Source organism: Phyllostomus hastatus, unplaced genomic scaffold (genome assembly GCF_019186645.2).
Source record: "Phyllostomus hastatus isolate PE091 unplaced genomic scaffold, TTU_PhHast_1.1 phas_contig_30, whole genome shotgun sequence".
NCBI classification, from domain to species: Eukaryota; Metazoa; Chordata; class Mammalia; order Chiroptera; family Phyllostomidae; genus Phyllostomus; species Phyllostomus hastatus.
Genome location: NW_025333841.1, coordinates 770,613 through 793,023, shown reverse-complemented (window position 1 = coordinate 793,023; position 22,411 = coordinate 770,613). Strand labels below are relative to the sequence as shown.

The 22,411-nt window shown below is 39.0% G+C and overlaps 1 protein-coding gene and 1 pseudogene across 2 annotated transcripts in view; one reads left to right on the top strand and one right to left on the bottom strand.

Annotated features, from left to right (window-relative positions):
- PHKA1 (phosphorylase kinase regulatory subunit alpha 1) overlaps positions 1 to 22,411 on the top strand; it is a 132,150-nt gene that overhangs the window by 99,159 nt on the left and 10,580 nt on the right. For both annotated transcript variants that reach the window (XM_045839350.1, XM_045839349.1), the window contains 7 exons: positions 11,073 to 11,229; positions 11,703 to 11,782; positions 13,523 to 13,601; positions 13,735 to 13,864; positions 16,544 to 16,645; positions 17,761 to 17,879; positions 20,668 to 20,718. In XM_045839350.1, the coding sequence (XP_045695306.1) occupies positions 11,073 to 11,229; positions 11,703 to 11,782; positions 13,523 to 13,601; positions 13,735 to 13,864; positions 16,544 to 16,645; positions 17,761 to 17,879; positions 20,668 to 20,718 (718 nt within the window). The remainder of the gene's footprint in view (positions 1 to 11,072; positions 11,230 to 11,702; positions 11,783 to 13,522; positions 13,602 to 13,734; positions 13,865 to 16,543; positions 16,646 to 17,760; positions 17,880 to 20,667; positions 20,719 to 22,411) is intronic.
- On the bottom strand, positions 2,859 to 8,143 carry LOC123819025 (annotated as a pseudogene).

Here is a 22,411-nt window from a genome sequence, read left to right as displayed (position 1 = left end):
TCTCACCAATACCAAAGGAGGGAAAACTCAAACTTTCTTATCAGCTTGCCCAGACGTAGCCTGGAAGGGAAAGAGAAGTGGTAAGACTTGAAATCTGTCAGCAGCCAAACATCCAAAATGGAGTCAGACTATGAAATTTTCCATCTCTGTTGTTGGAACCCACATGTACCTAATCATCAAGCTTCTCCCCATATCCACTTAATCACCAAGTGTGTACCATTTTAACTCTATATATTTCTCTTCTGCACCTCTGGTATTGCTCTTTTCATTCAGGCCTTTGTCTCTTACTAAGACTATTGTTACAGTTTCCCAACAAATCTTCCTGCTTCCATCTTGTTCTCCTCAAGCCCATCTTTCACAGAGGAGGAACAGTAACTTTTCTTTTTTACTTTTTATGATAGAAATGCTCAAACTTACATAAAAGCAGAGATCAATATAATGAACACTTTTGGACCCATCACTCAGCTTGAACAGTTATGAGTACATGATTAATCTCTTTATATCTATATTCTCGTCACCCTCTCTTCCTTCTGAATTATTTTGAAGAAAATATCAAACATTTTATCACTAAATATTTTAGTATTATTTCTAAAAGACAAGGAATCTTTTAAAAGATAACCACAAGAAAACTTCTTTTTCCAGACAAGCTACAGTAGATGCATGTCTTTCTATTTCTTGTGCTATGTAGAGGAGGACATTATTTATAAAAACAAACAGCATAAGATGTTGAAAAGTAGGCAGAAAAAAGACAGACTGTCTAAGAACCTCAGGATCTGAGGAATGACAGGGTAGTGAGATCCCCGGGTCTTGTTTGTTGCCTCATATGTCCTGTGTTGGGCAGTAGAGAAACCAGCAACCTGAAAACAGCAATTGCCACAGACAAGAAAGGAATCTAAAGAATGATATAAATGAATAGACAAAGCAAAAACAGATTCATAGACACAGAGAGCAGACTTGTGGTAGCCAGAGGGAGGAGGGTTGAAGGACTGGGTGCAAAAGGTGAAGGGATTGTACAAACTGGTAGTCGCAAAATATTCACAGGATTGTCAAGTACAGCATAGGGAATACAGTCATTAATATTGTAGTATGTATGGGGCCAAGTGGGCACTGAAAATATCAGGGAGAAAACTTTATAAAGTAAAGAATTGTCTAACCATTGTGCTGGAACCAATACAAAATAATATTGAATGTTAAAAAAAAAAAGCCCAAAGAAAAACCTATTCTGCAGCAGATACTTTGCTACTCCCAGTCAAGATGGCAGATTAGGTAAATTCTGTGCTTGCCTCTGCCCACAACCACATGAAAATTACAACTAAATTATTAGAACTACCATCACTGAGAACCACCTGAAGACTAGCTGAACAGAAGTCCTATAACTAAGGATGTAAAGAAGAAGCTGTGATAAAAATGGTGGGAAGTACAGAGCACAGAATGGGCAGGACCCACACCCACAGTGTGGCAGTTAAGAAACAGGAGGGATATGTTGGCTACAGAGGTCCCTTTTCAGGAGTGAGGGGTCAAGACTCCCCAGCCCAGAGCACCAGGGCTGACAAGAAGAGTCCTCATAACATCTGACCGTGCAAATCAGTGGGAATTGCATCCAAGTAAGATGGAGGGCTGCTGGAACCCCAGGCATTCCACCTGAGGGGCCACACATAGACTTGCTCACTCACAAACTCACTTCTTCTGGGCTTCAGTGCAGGGGAAGCATCTCAAAAAGCACCAGGGACATTTGGGGAGTTGCAGGTATCAGGGCAGTGCTCTCTAGGGATGGAAGTGCCAACAGGCACCATTGCTCCTGTGCTGAGTGCTCCTCTCACCCAGCTGACAGGTACAGGCAGGAAGGCACCAAATTTCAGTTTTCCATTAACCTGGCTAATACCATTCTTCTGGCCCTGGTGATTCCCTGAAACCCCACTCCACCCACCTTGCCCATTTAGCCTGAGCCACTTCCACCAGCTTTTCCAGCTCTTCCACAGGAACAGCCTGCCTCTGCTTCCATTGAGAACTTCCCTAAAATCTCTCAAAGGTCCACAAATCCCAAGCAAGCATTGGTTGGCCTCAGCATAACCTCTTGCTAAGTGGCCCAATCACAGCACAAGCAGTCTCTGGTCTCAACTTGCATTGTAACTCTCATCAGATGGCCCCAAGCCTGGCATAAGCTGAAGCCAGTGTTGGCTTGGAATGTAACTTCAACTAAGTGGCTAAAAGCCCAGCACAAGTGGAGGCTGGCCTCAGCTCACATCGTGGTGTCCACTAAATGGACCCAAGCCTACTACTAGTGGCATTGGGCCTCAGTTCACAACATAGCCTCTCCCAAGTGCCTTCAAGCTCAACATAAGCAGCAACCAACTGCAGATCACTTTGTAGGTCCTACCAGGTGGCCCCAAACCAGGCACAGTTGGCACATGACCTAACTTGTACCAGAGCCCCTTTTAAGAGGCTCCATAACCAACACACCTGGTGGCTGACTTCAGACCAGAACACCACCCAGCCAATTCCACGGATGACACACCAGAAGGGCAGACTTGGCTGGCACCAAAGTACTGCTAAAGTGACTCCCACTCCGTGGGTTCAGGCCCCACACAACAGCTTGTCTACTGTGTGTGTATTATGTATATATTTCTTTTTAAACAAAAGCCTCTTTTTTAGAGAGAGAGGGAATGGAAGTGAGGGGGGAAAAGAGAGGGAGAGAAACATCGATGTGAGAAACATCAATCAGTTGCCTCTCACATGCACGCTGACCAAGGAGCACCACAACCTAGGCATGTGCCCTGACCGGGAATTGAACTAGTGATCTTTGCTTTGTGGGATGATGCCAAACCAACTGAGCCACATTGATCATGGCTCTACTGTATTTATATCCAGCCCTCACAGCCAGTCAGCCTGAGGTCAACAACACTCACTGACATGCCAACAGCAATCAAGGCTCAAGTGCAACAGGAGGACACATAGAACCCACACAAGGGACACTCTAGCAGTACCCAGCTCAGGTGACCAGGGAGTCTGCACCGCTGTACCTCAAATGACTCCTGCTACTCAAAGCCACTCTCTGAAGACTGGGAGACATAGAAGATCTACCTAATACATAAAAACAAACACACAGAGTCAGCCAGAATGAGGAGACAAAGATACATGCCCCAAATGAAAGAATGGAACAAAACTCCAGGAAAAAAAAAGTAAGCAAAATGAAGACAAGCAATCTAGCAGATACAGATTTTAAAACACTGGTTATAAGGATGTTCAATGTGGATCTATCAACTATGCAGCTAGTACAAAGGTTAAAATACAAAAGTAGGAAGATCATGTGTAATTATAACAATAAATTAAGTAATACAAACAAGCACATAAGACAAAAACATTAACATTAGTGAGGAAGTAAAAATTGTACTGATTTTAGAATGCATTCAAACTTAAGCAACCATCAACTTAAAATACACTGTTCTAAACATAAGTTGTTATATATGAAACACATGGTAACCAAAAACCAAAAATCTACAAGAGATACAGAAGAAATAAAGAGAAAGGAATCTAAACACAACAATATAAAAAGTCATTAACAAGAGAAGAGAGCAAGAGAATAAGAAAGGAACAGAGAACTAAAAAACAATTAGAAAACATTAAGGTGGCAATAACTACATGCTTGTGAATAATTATTTCAAATGCAAGTAGACTAAATGCTCCAATCAAAACACGAAGGGTGGCTGAATGGATTTAATATATAAGAGACCTATAAGAGACCCACTTCAGACCAAAATAAACACACACACACACACACACACACACACACACACACTGAAAGTAAAGGAATAGAAAGGATATTTTATACAAACGGAAACAAAATTGGGGCAGGTGATGTCTGCAGCATAGAGGCATGAGAGGCCCTCTTGTTTATACCCCTTCCTTGAACTTACAAGTTGGACAGCTATAATTAAACAAAGGATTCCCTACTCAATACACAAATTCATCTGAGAGATCCTCATATTGAAACATTTCAAGGTGGTCATATCTAAGTGGAGGGGGGAGGAGGGGAAGGGGAAGGACAGAGATGGGTGACCCTGGAGCTCACTGCAAGACCCATAGCAAGGGGAGAGTCAGCTTACAGCACACACACCCTGCAGCCCTAAGGACCAGAGGGATAAACTCAGCATTCCTTCCTGAGTGGTCAGCACATACTGTGGCTGAGCCCAGTGATAGAGGCAGAGACTGAATACAACAGTATTGCAGTTATGGTCTAGCAGCTATTATCACCAAGCAGAAAACAAAGGCACAGGTGTGTAGCTGCCTCCCCTCACCCTCCCAGAGTTCTCAGCTATAACATGGTAAGTGTCAGGTTATAGTATGCACACTCTCAGCAACCCTGAAGAGCAAAGGGGCAGAAACATTTCTGCTCAACAAGCAGGTGCAAACTGTGGCTACACTCAGTGACAGGGATGGAGATTCACAAGTGTGGTAGCTGAGGTCTGGCAGCACCATTACTGGGAGTGAACAAGAGCACAAATGCACAAACAGACCTGTCCCTTCCCACCTGCCTCCACCCATCCCAGCAAAGCCTGGTGAAAACACCTGGGATGCCTCAGATAGTATAGCACTTCTGGCAGCATCTTGCAAGGGCCAGCACTGGAATCTCATGAGCCAGAACTCCATCACCCACCACATTTCCCAACAGAGATGGTGCCCTGAAACTGAGGTGATCTGGTCACAGAGGGGATACCCACCTTCCCAGGACATATGGGACATTTTCTCTGGCCCCATAGAGATCCTGAAATCCTCACCAAGACAATATCAGAAAATGAAAACTTGTATTTCACCATCAACTAGAAAACAAAAGAAAGTCCTCTCCTTCTCACTTGCTAAATAGTGAAGTCTCAAATACTTTTTTTAAAAGGCAGATTTCATCCCATATGACCTAGCAACCCCTCTTGTGGGTATCTACCCCCCAAAATTGAAAACATTTATTACAAATATATATGCACCCTTATATTAATTGCAGCATTATTCATGGTGGCCAAGACATGGAGACTACCAAAGTGTTCTTTGATAGAGGATTGGTTAAAGAAGATGTGGTACATATATGCTATGGAATATTACTTAGCCATAAGATGAATTACTGCCATCTGTGCAAACATGGATGGACCTTGAGAATATTACGCTAAGTGAAATAAGTCAGTCATAAAAACCTAAGAACCATACAATTTTATTCATATGTGAGATATAAAACTGAAAGCAACAAATGCACAAATGAGAAAAAAAAGCCTTATAGACACAGGCAACAGTATGGTGGTTATCAGAGGGAAGAAGGGGGTTAGGGGGTAGTAAAGGGGGTCAGATACATGGTGTTGGAAGGTGATTTGACTTTGGATGGTAAACACACAATAAATATATAGATGATGTATCATAGAATTGTACACTTGAAACTTAGTAAACCAGTGTCACCCCAATAAGTTTAATTTTTCAAAAAAACAGACTTCATTCCTATAAATGCCTAGGCAGAGAAAGAATCCATCAAACACCATGAATAGCCAAGGTAACAAGGTAGCTCAGAAAAAGGAAATGAGTACTCTCCAGAAACCGAACTTAAAGACACGGAACTATGCTATTTAAATGACATAGAATTCATGATTGCAGTTTTGAAAAAACTCAATGAAATAAAACAAAACTCAAAAAGGCAGTTTAATGAACTCAGAAATAAAATAAATAAACTAAAGAAGTACTTTAACAAAGGGATTGAAACTATAAAAAAAGAACCAAATGGAAATTCTAAAGGTAAAGAACTCAATAAAAGAGATGAAGACTGAGCTAGCAAGCCTAGGAAATAGAGCATACCAGATGGAGGAAAGAATTAGTGATATCAAAGGTAGAAATCTAGAAATGACTCAGATGGAGGAAGAGAGAGACTTGAGCATAAAAAAACATGAAAGAACTTTATGAGAACTATCTGACTCCATCAGAAAGAGCGATATAAGAATAATAGGTATGCCAGAAGGAGAAGAGCAGGAAAACAGAACAAAGAGCCTATTCTAACAAAATAATTAGTGTAAGCTCCCCAAACCTAAGGAAACAACTGAATCCTTGAATCAAAAAAGCAAAGAGAAGACCTAATTATCTTAAGCCAAAAGTCCTTTCTAAGGCACATTATATTAAAACTGTTCAAAATTAATGACAAAGAAAGAATTCTCAAGGCAGCGAGGGAAAAGGAGACAGTAACTTAAGGAAATTCCATTAGGGTGTCCAACCTGTGGCCCATAGTCTGCATGTGGCTCAGGATGGCTATGAATGTGGCCCAACACAAAATTATAAATTTACTTAAAACTGTGAGATTTGTTTGTGATTCTGTGTCACAATGTATTTAACGTGGTGCCCAAGACAACTCTGCTTCCACTGTGGCCCAGAGGTGCCAAAAGATTGGATACCCCTGCATGATTAGATCATAATTGGATTTTTCAGGAGAAATCCCACAAGTTAGGAGAGAGTAGAATCAAATATTCAAAATATTGAAAGAGAGAAATCACCAGCCCAGAATAATATATCCAGGAAAATTATACTTTATTTTTTGGGGAAGGCAAATGTCAGGCTCTGCTTTATGGAGTGCTGTAGCATGACACAGGTCAAAAGAGGAGGCAAGTCATGGCTGGACAAACCCTTCTCAGGGGTTTTGCTGGAGAGGGATGAGGACTGGCTGCTCAGAACAGAGCTCCCAGGGCCTCAGAGGTAGGGTGCTGGCCTGGCTTCTGTCCCCTTGTCCCCGAAGAGGCCCTGCAGTAGAGCAGTAGCATCTGGGGAGGCCCCCTCTCTCCCATAGAGCTACTGCAGCCCAGCCTTGCTGTCTGCTCACTCCTAGCAGGGGAAAGATACCACCCTAAATGCTGATATGGCTGGGCCAGGGTGAATGAGGAAGAACAAAGGGAACAAGCCCCAAAGTGAGAGGTGTGGGCATTCCAGGAGCAGAGCTGGTTGCAGGCCAAGGCCAGTCAGCTAAGCTGTAATGGCTGCTCCCTGTGCCATAGCCTGGGGGCTGCAGGAAGTGTAGGTCTGCACCCAGCTCAGCATCTGAACCAGAAGACAGTAACAGGTAGAGGCTTTAGCTTCTGGCTTTTATTGGTTGCTTTTTCCCCCTTCAAATCCAGCATTATAAAAATTCACCTGAGCTGGTGGTTTCATCACAGTGGAGGTGGAGGCAGACCAGCGGTCGTATGGGAGTAGGGTACCAACATGGTGTGATGGGTTCTTCACATGTAATGGCAGGCCAAGAAACTGTCAGCCAGGGTCACACTGGAGACTGGGCTTCCTTAGCACAGCCAAGGCTGTTCAGAAGGGGCAGCATAGGGGCACTTTTGTCTTGTTTAGCAGTATATGAAGGGCATTTATGCACATGTCCTTTTCCATTGTGCACAGGGATCCCATCATGTGCCAGCAAAGAGCCAGCCTTGTCCATCTACAAGTTGTACTTGAAGGCCTTCTTGACATCCTCCATGATTTTCTTTGGTCTTCAGGTTGAAGTCCAGGGCATTCGCCCTGGCCCAGTAGAACTGCTGGAACTGCTGTTCATTGTCCACATACCTAAACAGGTAGAACTCAGTCCCCTCCCCAGTACTGGGGAGTTTCAGGACCCACTGGGCCACCTTCTTAAGCAGCTGACCCCTTAGAGATCCCCAAGACAGTGGGTATATGTATGGGCCACCAGCAGCTCTGGCTCATTCTGCCCCACATAGTAGAGTCAGTCCACAAACTTTTGAGTAGCCTTATAGCACTGCATCTGCTCCCTCCAGTCCCCACCAAAAAAGAACTCTATGTCCTTGGTCAGTGTCTACTTCCAGTGTAGCCCCATGGAGAAGTACAGTGAGTATAAAGGCTAGATGGTATATGTTGCTGTCCATTTCCTCTTCGAGGGCTGAGTATGTGAAGTCAAGTGCAGTAATGGACAGCTTAAACAGCTCTTTCCTGATGTTAGCTTGACAAACTGCCTGCTTGTGTGCTTCCGTGGTCCCTTCAGGAGCTCAGAGAGGTCAGCCATTCTGGTATGGCTTTCTATTTCTGGAGCCTTGGAGTTCTTTTTCTCTGACTCAGCCATCCCCTCTGAGGTCTCCAGTTCCACTGATATCATTACCAAATGTGGTTCTCGTTGCCCTCACTCCTCTGCTCCAGTCACCAGTGTGCTTGGACATCAATCTGTAGGCATGCCTGCATGTTTGTCAGTGACTCCCTCAGGTGCTGCTATTGCAGCCTAGCAGGCAGGCCAAAATTATACTTTAGATATGGAGGAGAAATAAAGGCTTTTTCAGACATGAAGAAGCTGAGGGGATTTACCACCAGAAGACTTGCATTACAAGAAATAGTGAAGGGTGTTGTTCTACCTGAAACGAAAAAGATAAAAAGATACAAAATTATGTGTAAGATGACTGACAGAGGCAGGAAATTGCAACCCTTGTTCAGAATAGGGTGTTAAGCACTTAGCTATAACATAAAGGCTTAAGGAGGTTAAAAAACATTTTTAAATGTATTTTATTGATTATGCCATTACAGTTGTCCCATCCCCCCTTTATTTTCCTCTGCCCTGCACCACCCTCCCACCAGCATTCCCCCTCCCTTAGTTCATATCCAAGGGTCGTACATAAAAGTTCTTTGGCTTCTCCATTTCCTATACTATTCTTGCCCTCCCTTTGTTTATTTTCTACCTACCATTTATACTTCCTATTACCTGTACCTTTTCCCCCATTCTCTCCTCTCCCTCTCCACTGATAACCCTCCATGTGATCTCTATTTCTGTGATTCTGTTCCTGTTCTAGTTGTTTGCTTTGTTTTTGTTTTTGTTTTTAGGTTCAGTTGTTGATAGGTGGGAGTTTGTTGTCATTTTACTGTTCATATTTTTTATCTTTTTCTTTTCCTTAGATCAATCCCTTTACCATTTCATATAATAAGGACTTGGTGATGATGAACTCCTTTAACTTGATCTTATCTGGGAAGCACTTTATCTGCCCTTCCATTCTAAATGATAGCTTTGCTGGATAGAGTCATATTGGATGTAGGTCCTTGCTTTTTGCAAGGTTTATTTTGAGAAATCAGCTGATAGTCTTACGGGAAGTCCTTTGTAGGTAACTCTCTCCTTTTCTCTTACTACTTTTAAGATTCTCTCCTAATCTTTCATCTTGGGTAATTTAATTATGATGTGCCTTGCTGTGTGCTTCCTTGGGTCCAGCTACTTTGGGACTCTCTGAGCTTCCTGGACTTGTATGTCTATTTGTATGAGTACTCTCTGATATAGAGACTACCCACACTGCTATTGAGGAACATCTCCTATACATGTAATCCCCTCCTGCCCTCTCTCCTGGGATTTCCTTTACCCCTATCTCCTTCTGGATGGTAGATCTTGTGCCTTCTGTAAGCCTCTGGATCATCTCCAGCTACGAGGAACTCCCCCTGTCATATAGTCCTGTCCAAGTGTTACTCAATAAAGCTTGTTATGTCTACTGTCAAAAAAAAAAAAGACATGGGTCTTACTATTTTGATACCTTTGTTTTTTTTCCCATTATATAGGACACTTTATTCAACAAGTACCTGTTTTTTTCCCCATTATATAGGACACCTTATTAACATGTGCCAGGAACAATACTAAACACAGAGTAATAAAAAGATAGTGAAGAAGGTGAAAAGAGATAAGACCTAAGAACAGAATGACTGGTTTAGAACTTTAAAATATAAATACCTTTAAAGTTTTTAAAGAACATCTAAGTTTTTAATCTACTTGGAATTTATTTTTATATGTCTTCTTATTTAACATACCTAAAAATAAAATATTTCACTGTCTTTACCAGAAAGCTACTACTTCCTGACCCTGCTAGTGGTATCATCATGTTTTCAGTCACCAAGACTTGAAATTGTGTCATCTACAACTCATCCTCATCCCTTGTCTCCCCCTGTAACATCACCACTACCATTGGGAATCAGTGGCCAAATCTATATCTCCTCCATGATGTGACTTTCAAGCTTTACTATTGCTCCCCCTACACAATGTGAATACTCCCACCAAAATAACCTACTACTTATCGTATGCAAAGCACAGTCCCTACATGACTGCTTTCACACCTTGGCTCATGTGTTTTCCTCTACCTGAACTAGTCTCTCTTACTATACCCCATCTCTTGTCAGAATTCTAGCTATCCATCAAAGCCTAGTTTATCCATCACCTCCATGAAACTTTCTCTGATCTCTAGGAATAAAAAGACCCCAAAACGTGAGATATCATAGCACTTCTTTTCATATTATTTATTTGTTTATGTTTATTTTGATCATTTCAAACTTAAAGTGTTGTTTTTTATTTTCTTTTCTATTTGTTGGCATTCTTTATATATTATGGAAATTAGCCTATGGATTGCAAATATTTTTATCTGTTAGAAATTTGTCTGATGACTTTGCTTACAGTGGCTTTTGCAATAAGAATTTTGTTGTTTTATGTATATAAATGTATCTTTTCTTTTGTGGCTTGGTATATGGTCCATAGTTAAAAAATGTTCTTGCCTCCAAACTTATAAAATAGTTTTACCGTTTTTTTTCTAATATTTTTACATTTAGATGTTTGGTACTTTTGGAATTCTGGCATGGATCCAAGTTTTGTTTCAGATGGCTACTTGATTGTCTTAACAAAATTTAATGAATAAAATCAACCTTTAGCATATATTAAATTCCTTATTTCATAGTGCTTTATATATCGTTTATGGTACTTAACAGCTGATTTGTGTTATAGTAATTTTTACAAATATGTGTGTGTGTGTGTGTGTGTGTGTGTGTGTATATCTCCTTTAAAAATAAGCACACATTCTTCTTATTTCATGAGTTCCCTCAGTGGGTACTTTCTGAACTTTGAATAGTAAAACTAAGACTTGTTCTTTTCTAGGTATTTGACGTCTGGGGCTGGCTACTAATCATAGTTTTTTAAGGAGTCAGTAAATCGTAACATTTATTTCCTATTGAGAGAAGCTTATTAAAAAACAAGCATACCCATTTTAACACTAAAACAGAAGAGTTTGCTGACAGCTTTACTTACAGTTAATGTAGGCCTATCTTTAACATTTCAGAGGACCTGACTGGGATACTGGATTGTATGATGAAGGGGGTGCAACAGTCAGAGAGCTGCTTACTGAGCTATATAGCAATGTTGGAGAAATCCGTCACTGGGGTCTGATCCGATACATCTCTGGAATCTTAAGGAAGAAGGTGGAAGCACTTGATGAGGTACTACAGATTCTTCTTAAACTTACACCAAATCTAAATGAGGACTTTTAAAAAAATTAGTTTCCATAAATGTTTTTTAAGCAACTATTGCCTTTAATCATTTGATATATTGTCTTTCCCATAGAAACTTTCTGATATTCAGTTAGCTTTTTGTTTGTGAATGTCGAATGTATAATACTGAAGCATATATAAACTATAGACTTATAGAGGTGTTGCAAACTACAAGAATTCTACAGTAGATCTTAAGAATGAATTTACACTAGGCTAAATGTACCTACCCCTTAGGAGATAATATACCTTATTGTTCATTCTTAGAAATCCCTTTTCTGATCTTCATAATATTTCCTGAAAAAGAGAGTTTAGTGTGTCATTAAGTTAAGGGGAAGCAAGGGCTTCTAGGCAGAAAAGAGTAATTTTCATGGAAATCTGAGGTGCTATGGGAAGGCTAATGCTATTATGCTGTCTCTCCTTAGGCCTGCACAGACCTTCTCTCCCATCAGAAACATTTGACAGTGGGATTCCCTCCAGAACCTCGAGAGAAGACTATCTCTAAGTGAGTATGGTTTCGACTGGTTTAATCAACCTTCTCTTAGTCTTTAAGGAGTTGTGTGAACTGCCCCCAATTCCCTTGCCCTAATTTGACAATGGATAATAATGCCCTACGTGTATGATCTTCTCAGCGTGAGAATATTGATAATAACAGGGCAGAGTAAACAAAAGAGGAAACTCACAGTGAGGAGTATTCAAATGTATTTTGCTTTTTTTTGTTTGATGGTTTTCTTGTTTTTGTTTATGTTTTCTCACTGAATTTCCCAAACCTCTCATTAAAACAAAAAGCAAAAGCTGGGCAACTGGAATTAGCACCCACAAAAAATTCAGCTATTATTTGGATTTTGTTCTAGGCCTCTCTCCTTGGCTTATAGACAGTTGTTTTACCCCTATGGCTCTTTATATTTCTTCCCCCTGTGTGTGTGTCTCTGTGTCCCAATTTCCCATTTATATAAAGACACCAGTCCTATGGGATTAGGGCCCACACAGTAGCCATCTCCAAATAAGGTCACACTTTGAGGTACTAGGGGTTAGGAATGTAACATATGAACTTTGAGGGGACATAATTTAACCCATAACACCTTGCTCCTGGCAAATAGAACCTTTTAACACAAATCAGATTTTGTGACTACAGTCATACCTTTGAGATATTGAGGTTTAGCTCCAGACCACCATAATAAAGCAAATGTCTCAATAAAGTGAGTCACACAAATTTTTTGATTCCTCAGTGCATATAAGAGTTATGTTTACATTATACTGTATTCTACTGAATATCCAATATCATTATGTCTAAAAAATGTACATAGCTTAATTTTAAAAACATCATTAACAAATTCTAACCATCATCTGAGCCTTTAGTGAGTCATAATCTTTTTTGCTGGTGGAGGGTCTTGCCTTAATGTTGGTAAAAATGCAGTATCTGTGAAGCGCGATACAATGAAGTGTAATAAAACAAGGTATGCCTGTACTGCAGGCAGTCCCTAAGAAGATAGTGTGGTCCATGCCCCATGCCCTAAGAGTGCTTAGTATCAACAGGAGAGTCAGAAGTGTGGAAGGAGGTTTCTGTACCTGTGTGTGTGTGCATGCATATAAACTGATGAAACTATAGAAGTCTATATAACTCTATAAGGTGTGATTGCAAAGTAATAAAATAGCTTCCAAAGGGCACAACTTAAATTTAGTTTATTACTTTCTAGCTATGATAGTTACTCATCAAATGTTAAGAATTACCCGTGAAAGACTAGTCTGGAAGGACACCATAGCATGAGTTTTTTAAAAATATTTTATTTATTTATTTTTAGAGAGGGAAGGGAGGGGAGAGAGAGAGACAGACAGACAGACAGACAGACAGACAGACATCAATGTGCAGTTGCTGGGGTTTATGGCCTACAACCCAGGCATGTGCCCTGGCTGGGACTCGAACCTGTGACACTTTGGTTCGCAGCCTGCACTCAATCCACTGAGCTATGCCAGCCAGGGCAGAATGAGTTTTAAATAAAATTTTCTAAAGGAAATTTAATCCAGGTTTAGATAGGTGAGAACAGAGCTCTCTTGAGTTGGTATGGGCCAGAGTGTTTGGGGAGGCAAAGAACTCTGAGGACTGAAAAAACCAGCATGCTACCAGCAGTGATGCAATATTGAGGGAGTGACTTGGACTTGGGAGGAGCTTTTTTTTTATATTCTCAATATATGTAGGCTTAAGTAGTTGCAGAATTTCGTGTTACTTTACTGTCGTCTTCCTCAGACCTCTACCCTATGAAGTGCTTACTCAGCTGATAGATGAAGCCAGTGAAGGGGATATAAGCGTTTCAATTCTGACACAGGTGAGTAGAATTATAAAGCCTAATCTGGTGATTGATATTTTAAGCTTGTTTTCAGTTGATCTGGCAATTGACCACAAAATTGACCTTGTGATGCCTGGGCCATAATTTTTGCCTATATCCATTCCCTGCACAGGAAATAATGGTATATCTAGCCATGTATATGCGAACTCAGCCTGGCCTTTTTGCTGAAATGTTTCGACTTCGAATTGGTCTGATCATACAAGTTATGGCAACAGAACTGGCCCAGTCCCTTCGATGCTCAGGTATTCAATTTAGTAACCATTTTAGGCAGAATTCACTTTTAATATGAGTCTGTTGAGTTTGGCATCAGAAGAAAAAGAAAACTAAAACATTTTTATCAGTAGCTCAATAATTGCATATAGCAAAGTGTTTCTAGGTTAGTGAACCTCTATACAAGTAAAGGGGCTGATATTAGAACAAATTTAATTAGTTCTGCAGCTTCAAAACTCCACTTCTTGGGGGCTCTGCACTCCCAATGACTACATTCCTCCTAATTCCTAGTGTATGTGGAACCTCAGTGTGAACGAGGTTCATTTTTCATTTATTAATTTATTTTTCACTATTGTTCAAGTACAGTTGTCTCCATTTTCCCCTAACCAATCCCTTCTGCCACAAGACTAGGTTTTTTATTTTATTTATTTTATTTATTTTTATTTTTATTATTATTTTTTTAATCATTGTTCAAATACACTTTTCTCCTTTTTACTCCCAATCCAGTCCCCCAAGACTAGGTTTTTTAGATTCTACATGTGACATCATATGGTATTTGTCTTACTCTTCATATGTGGAATCTAATGAATAAAATATAACTGACGAACAAAATAAAACCAAAGACATGGATACATGGAAGACACTGACAGATCTCAGAGGGCAGGGGGCGTGGGGACTGGAAGAAATTAGCTAAAGAACATGTGTGCATATATGCATAGCCCATGGACACAGACAAAAATGTGGTGAAGGCAGGGTTGGGGGGTTCTGGGTGGAGGGGGGCCAAGAGGGTGCAGTGGGGGACATCTGTAATAGTGTCAACAATTAAAACAAGACTGGGTTTAGTTCTGATTCAGTAAGTGAGTGCAGCTTCTGGACACCAGATTAAGTCACCACATCAATTTGATCATAGTGTCACTATTCTGTATAGTCAACATCAGGAATGAACAAAGGAAGGTAATGTTTCTGTTAATATTTATCTAACAAGACTCTCTTTGAAGCTGTTGAACAGAATTGTATAAAGTGTGAGGGAGGAAAGGGGACCCCCGTGGCATGACTATTTTTGCCATTGCTATTTGTTTTATTTCAACAAGAATGGCAAGAAATAGGGATTGCATACAAAAACAAAATCACAGTTGCTAAACTCAATGTTAACCTTTTTTTTCTCAGTTAAATTTCCCTAAAAGGATTTTAATTGAGCTGTTAACAAGTACATAATTTATCAGTTTGAGTGTAACCTAACTTACATGGATAATTTATATTTCAATAACCTTTAAAGGAAGAGAGGTAATGAGTATTTTATACCTACCATATGCCAGACACTTCTACTTTTTGCTTTATATTTACATACATTATCTCCTTTAATCCTGACAACAACCCTCTGGAGAAGGTATTTTTGTACCACTTCTGTCGATAAGGAAACAAACTCAGAAAGCTTAAATAACTAACTTACTGAAAATTATATAACTAGCAAATAGTAGAAATTGAGTCCAAGTCTGCCCAATTCCAAATGATTTCTAGTTTAGCACATTGATGCAGATAACATGTGTTATTACATACATATATGATGTATTGTCTAGCTATGGTATCAAGGGAGTTTTATGAGGGTCTGATTATTCAGTAATAAATCTCAATGAGGGATAAACCCCCAAACATTTTTCACTTTTCCATGAGTACCTGCTGTGGATCTTCTTTCCTGTGGATTCATCAAAACCATGCCTATTTATTCATTATAGGATAAAGTCAAGATTAATCCCTGAGTCTGATATTCAATATCCTCAACACTCTGGCCTCTACCTCTTACTTCAACAGTCCTTCCCACTAATTTAATCAACCCTCATTTGGCACTCAGCATGATTTTTTTATGTTGCTTACATGTCCAATCTCTCCCAAATAATTGGTCAGCCTTTCAAGGTCAAGTAGCATTTTAAGCAACTAACATTGCTTAAAATCATTACCTACATGTAGAAAACTCTTAGTAAGCTCTTAGTAAGTGCCTGATATTAATGAACAGGTTTAAGTTATCTTCTTAATATTCTTTATAATTTCATGGATTCATATCTATTCTCTTTTAAATCTCTGTATTTCCAGGCTGAGAAGTTTCAGTTATTTTAGTTCATCTGCATATATACAGTCACTGCCTTTCTCTGACTGGCTTCCAGTTCCATTGTTCTCCTTTCATTCTTCCCACCTTCAAATAAAGATCCTACTGAGTACCCTAATGGCACAGATGGGTGTGAAAAAGAAATCAGGGACCTGGTTAATCCATAAACTGGGTAGTCAGCCCTTAGTTTATTATAAATCTACTACAGTGTTAATACCTACACAGTATGATACCAGAAATGTTTTTTGTTATTTTATTCTTCCAATCAAGTGACTCAGCAACAAAGAAATATAGAAAAAGCAACAAAGAAATAGAGAAAAAGAGGGTGGGTGTGGCAGGCCAATTAGAAATATCTCTGTCCTGGCTGACAGTGACCAGAGGGGAGAGAAGAGGGAATTTCAGGGGAGAATGGGAAGGGTTTACAGGAAAAAATTTAAAGGACACATGGACAAATACTAGGGGTGGTGGAAATGGGAGAGAGATGGGGAGGTGGGCTGGGATGGGAGTAAAAGGCAGAAAACTGTACTTGAACAATGATTAAAATACAATTTAAAAAATCAAAAATAAAATAAAAAAGAAATATCTCTGTCCTAACATTTCTGCTGACTAGCTGAGGAAGCCACAGACAGCCTGATGAATCTCAGTCCTTCAGCCATGAAGAACCTCCTGCATCATATTCTCAGTGGCCAGGAGTTTGGAGTAGAACGAAGCGGTAAGGTTGAATAACTGCATTTCTATTTCAGAGTGTTTGTTTTAAGTATCTCATGGATTTTACAATGTTTTTCTTTTATGAGAGGAACCTTATTCTTCCAGATAAATAGAACCCCAATATATGAAACACTTAAAAGCAGCCCTCTGGAACAAGATTTGGAAACCACTGTATGTCTCATTTTTTTGCCTTAAATGATAATATCAACTAAATAGATTACTATCATGTTTTGTTTTGAACTGTAAATTACCATAAATTGAAGTCTCTATTTTCAGACAACAAACAACTCATGTAATCTACAACTTCCTTGTATTCCAGTTGGAAGGAATTCAGTAGCACGTACAGTGTTGATGTGTGCACATGCACATGAGTGTGTGTAGCTGCTACAGTACATCTGATGTAATCTTTTACCTTTAAAGATTTTATTTATTTACTTTCAGAAAGAGGGGAGGGAAGGAGAGAGAAAGGGAGAGAAACATTTGTGTGTGGTTGCCTCTCGCATGCCCCCTACTGGGGACCTGGCCCACAACTGGGACATATGCCCTGACAGGGAGTTGAACCAGCGACTCTTTGGTTTGCAGGCTGGCACTCAATCTACTGAGCCACACCAGCCAGGGCTATTGTTTCACCTTTAAATTAAAGTACATCTAGGGGTCCATCACAAATGAATCTTTTATCTGCACTTGGTGGTTTGGCAGTGGTGTTTGGCGTCGAGTACCTAAAACATCAGGACAATGAAAAAGGTTATCTTCCATGCTCAACTTTTAGGCTTAGGATAAGTAAATATATAATGTCACATAGATGGATTCCAGAATTTAGAATGGTAAAAGAAAAGTTTAAAGCAGTGCCCATCAAACCTTACTGTGCACCTGGGAATCTTGCTAAAATGCAGACTTTGATTCTGAATCAAAGGTCAGGAGTGAGGCCTAAGATTCTATTAAGAAGCTCCTACGTGATGCTGATGCTGCTGGTCCATAGACCACACTTAGAATAACAATGTTATAGTTGTTTTTAATTAACGTAAAAGGAGGACGTGTATCCTAAGTCTTTTAAATGCGATGGAGAAAAAAAATTGAACCTGATTATGTTTTCTGTCTTTAATCTGTCATGCCATATAGTGCGTCGCAGTGATTCAAATATCAGCCCTGCCATTTCTATCCATGAGGTTGGTGCTGTTGGAGCAACCAAAACTGAACGAAGTGGAATCATGCAGTTAAAAAGTGAGATCAAGCAGCAGGTAAGATACTTTTTGGGAGATTAGCTGAGTTCTTATCATCTTTGAGAACATTCTCTTGGAATCAGGCTTTGCTGGGATTATGTATTTTATTTCATATTGTGAGTTTAATTTGAGCCACATGTTTTTCAAGTGGAATTTGATAGACTGTCTATGTAAACTGAGAGTCAGGTGGAACAATTAAGGATCCTTTAACATAGTTTAACCTGCCTTTAATTCTATATAACATACATGAGGTCATGGCCCTTTTTTTTTTAAAGATTTTATTTATTTCTTTTTAGAGAGGGAAGGGAGGGAGAAAGAGAGAGAGAGAGAGAGAGAAACATGAATGTGCGGTTGCTGGGGGCCGTGGCCTGCAACTCAGGTATGTGCCCTGACTGGGAATCAAACCTGCGACACTTTGGTTCGCAGCCCGCGCTCAATCCACTGAGCTGTGCCAGCCAGGGCTTAAAGATTTTATTTATTTATTTTTAGAGAAGGAAGGGAGGGAGGAAGAGAGAGAGAAACATCAGTGTGTGGTTGCTGGGAGCTGTGGCCTGCAACCCAGGCATGTGCCCTAACTGGGAATCAAACCTACGATGCTTTGGTTCGCAGCCCGTGCTCAATCCATTGAGCTATGCCAGTCAGGGCTAGGTCATGGCCTTTTAATAAATAAGATAATGAGCCACAGAGTAGCTTGTTTGATTCTCTTTTATAGCAATTGTTTTGTAGATAGCTTTCCTTTTCCTGGACCAAACTATTTTGATAATTCTAGGAGAAAACTAATTTTTTTTTCTGATAGCAAGATATTAAAACTTGGAGTTCCTCTTGTTAGGATCGACATGTAATTTTGGAATTAATTTTCTTTATGAAACTAGACTTGGATTTCTTCCATTTAAAAAAGATATGAGGGTGGAAGGTGGGGGTGGGTAGGGTGGGAGAAAGTGGTGGTGGGCAAATGGATACAACTGTATTCCAACATGAATAAAAAATTAAAAAAAAAAAACGATACTAGAGAGAACACCATATTAGGTGAGGGCCTTTTAAAAAAATCTGTTTTCAGGCATTGTCCTGAAATTAGATTTTTATCATTGCTTTGATAGAAGTATATTAAAGGTGTTGTGGATACATATAGAGGAAAAACATTTAAATTAGTCTGGGAGTTGGTGGGAGTCAACAAACATCATATTGTAGCCTCTTACTTTTTCCTGCAGATGAGAATAGATGAGTTATTGTATTATACAAAGAAATCATTAACACCTGGCTGGCGTAGCTCAGTGGATTGAGCGCGGGCTGCGAACCAAAGTGTCTCAGGTTCAATTCCTAGTCAGGGCACATGTCTGGGTTGCAGGCCACAGCCCCCAGCAACCACACATTGATGTTTCTCTCTCTCTCTTTCTCCCTCCCTTCCCTCTCTAAAAATAAATAAATAAAATCTTTAAAAAAAAAGAAAAGAAAGAAATCATTAACACAAAGTTCCAAAGCTTCTTTTTAAACTCTGGGAAATCATGTGATTTTAAAGTTGCAGTTGAGAAGGTATTTGATCTCTCGTAGTAGTACTTTGTTATGAAAATCATAAATATACTCCTCCAGCTTTAAAAATAAATTTATGCTAGCTTGCACAATTTAAACTCATATAGAAAAAGATAGGCAACATAGAACTTTTTTTAGGAGTCAGAAACCACTTAGAAAAAGAATGAGCCAATGCTTGAAGTGTAATTTAAAGTAAATTTAATTTGAGTATACTTATCGGATACCCTTTCTCATTTACATTATGCAAGAGTAAGAACACTTATCAGATAGTCTTTCACATTTATATTACACAATGGAATAAGAATGGACCTTGTGATAGAAAAATGTTCACTTTACAGGTTTTGTCCCTGGTAATTTAGATAATCTGAACATTTTCCTATCTGAAAAGTGAAAGCATTTCATGCTGAAGAGTTAAGCTGACATTGTTGGTAAACAATTCTTGTTTTCATTGAAAGTGATTTGCTAAACATTTTATAGTTGTTTATAGTCACACAGTATTACTTACAAGTCCATTATATATTTAAAACTTGAAGTCCATGTTCCCAGATAGGTTAATAAGATATTAAGGACTTAACCTACCCAGCCATATCATTTAATTCTTCTTCTTTTTTTTACGCATTCACTACCTATAGCACTTCAAGAAAGCCAAAATCTTTAGGACTGTAATTTAGACTATGGAGAGCCATAAATTTTTATTACTTTCTTTGTTATATATATATTTTAAATTTTTCTTATCCTTACCTGAGGATATGCTTATTGATACTAGAGAAAGGGGAAGGGAGGGAGGGAGACGAAGAGAAACATTGATGTGCGAGAGAAACAGTGATTGGTTGCCTCTGCCATGTACCCTGATGGGAGTTGAGTGGGGATCAAACCCCAACCTAGACATGTGCCCTTACTGGGAATCCAACCCAAAACTTCTCGGTTTACTAGACAATGTTCCAACCGAGACATACTGGCCAGGGTTATTACTTTCTTATTTCTAAATATTGATTTCCATCATCACCTCCTTGTCTTGCATTTTGTATTGTTCTAAACCCTTTTCTCTACCACTCACCAGTGCCCTCTTTTCTTATGGAAAAATATTTTTCAGATACTTTTGTTTTACTTTTTACCATGACTTCTACAGTAATGTGATTTCATGAGCTTTTTAAATAACATGCTGGCTAATTACTTGAATAATCTGTAATTTTACTCTACTAATAAAACTTAAAAATGCAGTAATGGTTGCTTTGCTTCATGCCTTTTAAAATTGTATTTTCTCAATTTTTTTTTGTAGTCCAATGGTGGTCACACCTTGGGTGGAGATTTGATGTCACCGACTTTTTTGGTAACTGTTATTATCTTGTATTATATGCCATTCACAAGTGCTTTGAATATACTATTATATAAATTATGACATATAGTGATTGATTGAAAAGAAAAACAAAATGAATTCAAAACTAAAATATCAATCAGTTTTATGTATGTATGTGAAATCTTTCAGTTTCCCAAAAAGGCAAGAAAGGGGGTTCAACTCCAGCCTTTTTTCCATTTCAGAAAACAAAATTCAATTTTATAAGCATTTTTTTATGTATTCTTTAATTAATAATTAATTGCATGCCTACTATGCACCAGGCATTGTACTAGATAGCATCAGCATCCCCTGGGAACTTGTTAGAAATGTAAAATCATGGCCCCCACCCTAAGCCTACTGAATCAGAAAGTCTGGGAAGGGGGAGGCCCTGTAGTCTACATTTTAATAATCTTTCTAGGTGATTCTGATGCAATTTCAATTTTGAAAACCACTGGATGAGCTATTCTGATTATTGATTCATTTAGTAAATATTAAATGAGTGCCAAATTCATTCCAGGCACTGGAAATAGAATGGAAAAAAAAACCCAGATGTGGTCCTTGCTCTCATGAAGGCTAAAAGTTTGGAAAACTGATCTTTGATTAAATTTCCTTGGTTTAAATCAATGATTCATACTGGCCTATAATTTCAGATCTCTTAGGCTGAAGAGATTAAGGCCAGATGACAAGCAAACAAAAAATGGAAAAACTATTGGAAACAATATTGATATTTCTATTGACTTTAACCAAATACCCTATAATGAATTAGTATATAGTAAGATTTAGCCAATTCTGTCATATGTACATTAATAACAGAGGACAGAGGCATACAGAAGTTAATCTGAAAACTCAAAACTATTGCTGTTTGGTTTCAGAAAATAGTCTGAATACTCTTTGTGGGTTGACCTGTAAAGGATCAGCAGCCTAGCATCCTGATGACAGAGACAAAGACAATGAAGATAAATCAAATGGCAGTTCATCTACTTAGTACATTATTAGTGTGATAGTCATTGGCCAATACAAATGTCTTGGAGTACTTTTCTGTTTTAGTTAGTGATGGTGGGTAATATAAGCATTTGGCCCAAATTAAAATGTGAGGAGTGTTTTTCCCAGTAAATGTTTCTATTATCTTTTTTCTATTCTATGTTTATTTCTGAATCTAAACTCCCAAAGAACCACTTTCCCCAATGTATTTCATTCTTTACTTACCGTTTTTCAAAGTTCATTATGTTGCCGCATGTATCAGTACTTCATTCTTTTGTGTTGATGAATAAAATGTCAGTACATGCCATATTTTATTTATCCATTCATCAGTTGATGGATGACTGGATTGTTTCTGTTTTTTTGGGTATTAGGAGTAATGCTGCTATAAACCTTTCTGTACAAATTTTTATGTGGACATATGCTTTCATTTCCCTTGCATATATACCTAAGAGTGGAAGTTCTGGGTTATTTGGTAACTATGTTTAGCATTCTGAGGAACTGCCAAAATGTTTTCCAAGGTAGCTGCACCATTTTACATTCCCACCAGTATTGTTGGTGAGTTCCAATTTCCTCACATCCTCACCAGCCCTTGTTATTTTTTGTCTTTCTGATTCTAGCCATTTTAGTGGGTATGCAGTAGTATCTCATTGTGGTTTTGATTTGCATTTCCCTAATGGTTTATGGTATTCAGCATCTATTCATGTAC